Here is a 6,000-nt window from a genome sequence, read left to right on the forward strand (position 1 = left end):
AAAGTTTATCTTGCTCGGCTAATTATATGCAAATGCAGTGTGGAGATAACTAACAACAGCAATAACAACGAAACGTCAAATATTCCAGAAAGATTGATTTGAAGCTTTCGTGACTGCAGCAATCCATACTCTTTGGTTCTTTCGGTAAGGTCACGTAGGTAGAAGAATAAACAAAAAAATGTATTGCTTATTTTTAAGAACCAAAGAGTTCCAGAAAGAGACAGAGAGAAAAGGGAGGGAGCAGGCCAGAGAGCCAGAGGCATGCGGCATGGATGGCGAAATGGATGGAGCGAGGCTGCAAAGCATACGTGCAAGTTGTATCATGATAGAGATTGTGTCCTTGTGTGTGTGTGTACGTGCTAAGCAGTGCAGTAAAGACATTGCCTTTCTCTCTCTCTCTGCGAGTCTGTACCTTGCCGATGGCCCTGCGGTAGCGCGTGATGGCCTGTCCGATGAGCGCGTGCACCGTGAGGTCCCCATCCCCGCACGGCACCAGCACCCGGGTCCGTCCAAAACACACGGTCACCTTCATCGCGATGCTGATGCTGCTGCTGCAATAGCTCCCAGCGCAGCAGAGGCAAGCCTCAAGCCACTAACTCACCCAATGAGCCAACTACCCAGCCAGTCACCCAACTAACCAGCCAGCCAGCGAGCCACAATCACAGCTCAACACAAAAGGCGTCTTCTCGCTCGCTCAGCAATCCGGAGCCACCCGCACGTCGTTCATCGCCACGCGGCACTTTGCCGAGTAGCGCGGCTCCCCGTGGCAGAGCAGCCAGCATCTTTCTCCTCCATTGCCAGCGGGCTGTCGGCTCCTCGCTTTTGCCGCGGTTCCTCTGCCCTTGCCGTGGCGGCTCGGCGCTTGCTTTCCAGGTCTGCCTCTGTCTCCCTCTCCCCGTCTCCGTGCGTGCGTCTCTGCGTGTGTCTGCGTCTCTCGGCTTACGGCGCGCCGAGTTCGGGATGGGGCTGGCGAGCCGAGAGTCAGGGGGCGGCTGTCGAGCGTGAGTGCGCAACAAAGCGCTCTGTCGAGGGGGGTGGGAAGGGGGAGGAGGTGGCGGAGGGGAGGAGGTTGTGATGGGGGTGGGTGAGAGAGGCGAGGTAAAGGAAGGAGGGTGGATGGAGGGGATGGGGGCGATAGAGGGAGGGGAGAGAGTGAGAGGTGGAGGGTGTTGTTGCCTGGATGGCTGGAGCAGCAACGCTTTGCCCACCCGGTTCGTCTGGCCCGTGCAGCCCCCATTCTCTGCAGTCTGCATGAAAAAAAAAGATCCCACCTGCACACTTTGACAGACTTTCGGGGGCATGTCCCGTTACCGAGCACCGATTAAGAAGACCGGCACGGCTCTCACGAGGGATTGGTATATCACCACGCATGGCCGCTTTTGTCTCTCTGTGCTTAATTTTGCACAACGCACAAGGCAATTGTGTGAGACTGAGACGACCTCGGGGAGGAGGCCCAGAACAAGTTTTGATATCACTTGCGAACTGATGTCAGCTGTGGCAGTGTTCATCGTCAAATGTCCTTCGTCACAGATTCCCCCTAAGACACACATACCTCTGAAGCTTGCAACCCCACACGCACACGCATCCTGCACACACCTGCGCATCTTGCACACGCCTGCAATGACGCACACCCATCTGCAGCTTGCACACTCACCCCACTCACACTTGTGCAGCTTCCACACAAAGACACACGAACGTACACCTATCTGCACGTCATGCACTGACGCTCGTCTGCAGCTGACAGACTCGCTCACACACGCGTATAAGGTGCACGCTCAAGTGTGTCGCTGTATCGGAATAGCGCGCAACAATATTCAGCCAACCAACCAAACACCCCTCCACTCATCCCCCCCACTTCTCCTCCACCACATCCCCGCCTGCCTACAGGCCATCTTCTCTCCACAAACCCCGCCTCAAACCCTAACCCCTTTCCCCCAACCCCCCACGTCCGCTTTTAATTCGCTGCCTGCATGGACACACACACACCAACCAGGCACACATGGGCTAAGGCGCGCTGTTGTTATATGTCTCACCCAACCGTGACGCTCGCACGGGGCCTTTTGTTTGATGTTAATCAGTAAATCCGTGCTCGCTCTTACACACGCACAGTGGAATGCCGATGGGGCCAAGTGCGGCAGAGTAGTGGTGAGTGGTGTGGTGAGTGGCAGCGCTACGAACCCGACACCACGAGTTCGACTCCCGGTCGCAGCTAACATCTGTTGATCATCTGAAATAGTCGTGGGACTCACCTCAAACCGGTTATGGACATTTCCCTTAAATTAACATTTGCACATTAGTATATGTGCAAATATCAGGATTGAGGAGACAAAGGCGGTCGGGCGGGGTTTTGACCGCACCATCAGCGCCTCGTGCACAGTACCGCCGTGAATATGCGCTCACTAACAAGGGGGGTGGCTTTTGTCAGTTTGTGTGTGAGTATACACGTGCGTGTGGAAATTTCTTTTGAGATCAAGCCAATTTATATAGAGGTTAATTCGGCAGGAGCCGTATCGTGAATATCGTCGCATCATTATTGATTAAAGCATAACTGAGCAATTGAAAATACAGCATTTTAAAGAGCCATATTGACTTTATAATAAATAACTTTACTTAATTAAGATACTGTTTTGACTTCAGCGAATACAAAGCAATGCTAATCGTAGCTGAGCAAAGATGTACCGCGTTGGTGATATTCAAATAATATTGTGCATGCGCGGCAGTGTTTTAACACTTGCTCCTGTTTTTTCCAACAGTTATTATATCATCTGGTTCAGGTGCTGGAGTGGATTGTTATACATCGCGGTCCGACGGTTTGGGGAGGCCTTCATCCAGCAGTGGATTAATCATGGCTAATGACGATGATAAGTTATGTGTGCGTGTATGTCCTTAGTACTTGCGAACAGCTCTGACCCCGTTTCACATCGGTTAAGTGGGGGACGGGGGTATGAGGTTATAAACGCTATACGTATGTGTGTGTGTGCGTGAAAACGTGCGCGTGTGTGTGAGAGTCTTTATTTTTGTGAGAGGGTATATGTTGTGTATGTGTGTTATGTAGGTTTCACCGCGTGTATGCATGTGCGTGTTTGTGAGTGTGTGCATTATCTGTGTGTGTTTGTGCGCGTATGTGTGCTGTGTGTATTTAAGTGTGCGTGTGTGTGAGAGCTGATCGATGCCCCGGTGCGGTCAAGGGATGGCTCCCTATTGCTCAACCATGTTATATATGCCGATGATTTGGTAATTGCTGCTCACTCAGAGGAGGAGTTGGAGGCGCTGCTGCTGAAGCTAGAGCTTGCCACCAAAAGGTGGGGCATTACCATCAGCCCCACCAAAACTAAGCACCTGCCTGGGTATTTTGTACCATCGGACACTCCACCCCCACAACTCCCAATTGGTGGTAGGGCGGTTGTGGAGAGAGTGGAGAGTTTCCCATACCTTGGCAGTGTGCTCATGACCGGCTGCGGTTTAAAAGCAGAAGTCTCACTCCGAATCAGTCAAGCGGAATTATCTTTTCATCGGTTGCGTAACGCTGTGTGGAAGCTACCTGGTCTATCGCTCCACACGAAGCTTCAGGTCTTCTCGGCCACAGTCATTCCCTCCCTTCTCTACGCTTGCGAAACGTGGACCCCCCTATTGGAACATTTTCACCGGTTAGAAACATTTAGGCTGGCCTGCCTACGAACCATCTTGGGTTTAACCAGTCTGGATTGTGTGAGGAGCTCACAAATCCTTGAAAGATGTGGACAAAGTCCCATTGGTGAGCTCCTCCGGCAGGCAAGGCTGCGTTGGCTGGGTCATGTAGCCCACATGCCCAGCTACCGCATGCCTAAACAGCTTTTGTTCGGCCGGATCGCGGGGGCTAAACGGGCGCGGCACGGGCTAGAGAAGAGATAGAGTGATGTGGTACAGGAAGATGTGGAGCTGAGTGGACTTGCCGATGACTGGTACCAGCGGTGTCAATATCGGCCTCTGTGGAGGAGGCTCGTGAAGGACGCTACTGGACAGTTGGAGGCAGTCGCCCTCAAACAACAATGGAGGGCGGAGGAGCGACGCTCACAACAACGAGCGGAGCGCCGGGTGGCTAAAGCATAGCAAGTTGGCACAGTAGAGGGCACAGGTGGTGCATCAGCTCGTCGTCTCAGTCAGTCGACCTGTGGCATCCGGGTCTGCCCCGTGACCTCCTACCGGCGGGCGTTCGACACTTCACGTGGCCTCAGGGTGCACATAGCCTGGCACAAGCGTCGTGGTGACGTCAACGCCACTTAGTGGCGAATGGCGGTTGTTATATGTATATGTCGACTCAGCCTCAAATGAGTACCTGGTGTGATGTGTAAACATCGCCACTAAGGAGACAGGCGACCGGGCGTGGTGTTGGCCACCCACCCCGCGTGTGCCATGCCGGCCTTCATAGGTGTTCGCTAACAGCACGTCTTGAGGTTATACGGGTGGTCTTTATCTTTGTGTTCAAGTATGTGTTTGAATGTGGGTGTGCCTTTGTGTTCGTGCTGTGCATTGAGAGCGCTTTGCCAGCAACTAATGTCTCACCGTTGGCTGTATTGCAATTCAAGTGCCTGCGGCTCAGAGTACAAGAAAGCGAGTGAGCTACAGACGCTGTTAAGCTAACGAGACAGGATGACGAGTCCGTGTGACAATCTGCAACAGACCAGGACATCTCCATTTTGCTTCACTGCTATTCTTTGATTGCTCATTACACCGTGACGTCAGCGCGGCTCATTGTAAACCGGTGCTTCTTAACCTTTACTGCAGCTTTGCAACCCCCTTTGTTTCTCAATCGTTACAGTTTTTACAATGTTAATAAACACATATGTTTGATGAAACAAAATAGTTGTACTTACATGCCCGTGATTAATTTGTTTTTCGATGATTAACCTTAACAACAAATCTGGCATGTCTCGCAACCCCCAGAAAGGGCATCTCGCATCCCAAGTTAAGAAGCACCGCTGTAAAGAGTTACATTCATCCGACCGTAGTGGCGATGCGTGCCTTCTGGTCTAGCGCTTTTGGAGCCAGGGGTTGGTGGATCACTTAAACACTTGTGCACAATCCAAAATCCCCTGGGGCTGAATGTGAGATGGCTAGGAGACGGCGGTTTAACAAGTGGGCTCGAGAAAGCCGTCGGCGTTGAGGGGACGACTCTGCGGTAGGGCGGGCGGGCGTTCTCCGCAATAAAATATATATCATTTGAGTAATAGGCTTTTCTCCAGGTATTCCGACGTACTCTCACACGCAACACACACTTTATACCACGGTCTTCCGGAGAATGTGAACACATGTAAACAGAGACTAAGATGGCCAGAAAGTATTGTTGATGTAGCGGGGAGATTAATATGTCATTGCAAAGCTTTAAAACATGAAGAGTGGAGTGGCTTAGCCATCCCTGTCACGAGTACTGCACAGGGTCTATGGGATAGTAACTGTGACCGGTTGGATAGTTGGTTTGGGTTCGGGTGCAGTAGTGGTCTCAAGTGCTCCGCACTCAACCCGCTTATTTATTACCCTTCCTTTCCCATTTCCAAGATGTTTTTTTATCTTTGCAGTTTTTGTCCGAGATTGGTTTGTAGTCTTCGCTGCGCTCTCTCGTCACGGACAGGTGAATTCCTGCCTGGACAGGTGAATTCCTGCCTGTGCAGATTTATTCCTGCCTATGCAGGTGCATTCCTTGGCTGCCCAGCTGTAAGCCGAGTCGCCACAACCCCAAATAACACCAACACTAATCACCAGCACTAATTGTATTTTATAAACACATCTAATAAAACATAAAATAAAAAACCTAGTGGAGCCTGCGTAATGGTTTGGCAAATGTAATTTGCGTAATCGATTTCTAAATGTAACCAAATCGCGGGAGATGAGTAAATGGCCAGCACACCATCTGATAGAACTTGCTGTGGTTACTTTATAGCCACATGCACACAATATATTCCGCAGTTTGTTCGTTGGCTGCTGGACGAAGGCCTCCCCGCGTCGTGTCGTTCATGGGGGTTT

The 6,000-nt window shown here is 51.4% G+C and overlaps 1 protein-coding gene across 4 annotated transcripts in view; it reads right to left on the reverse strand.

The window, feature by feature from the left end:
* Positions 1 to 1,001, reverse strand: part of LOC144932897 (partitioning defective 3 homolog) — a 211,071-nt gene extending 210,070 nt beyond the window's left edge. For all 4 annotated transcript variants that reach the window (XM_078857312.1, XM_078857306.1, XM_078857298.1 and 1 more), the window contains exon 1: positions 413 to 1,001. In XM_078857312.1, coding sequence (XP_078713438.1) covers positions 413 to 532 — 120 coding nt within the window. In that variant the 5' untranslated portion in view covers positions 533 to 1,001. The remainder of the gene's footprint in view (positions 1 to 412) is intronic.
* Positions 1,002 to 6,000: the final 4,999 nt, after the last annotated feature.

The sequence above is a fragment of the Lampetra fluviatilis genome, chromosome 1 (assembly GCF_964198595.1).
Source record: "Lampetra fluviatilis chromosome 1, kcLamFluv1.1, whole genome shotgun sequence".
Taxonomy (NCBI): Eukaryota; Metazoa; Chordata; class Hyperoartia; order Petromyzontiformes; family Petromyzontidae; genus Lampetra; species Lampetra fluviatilis.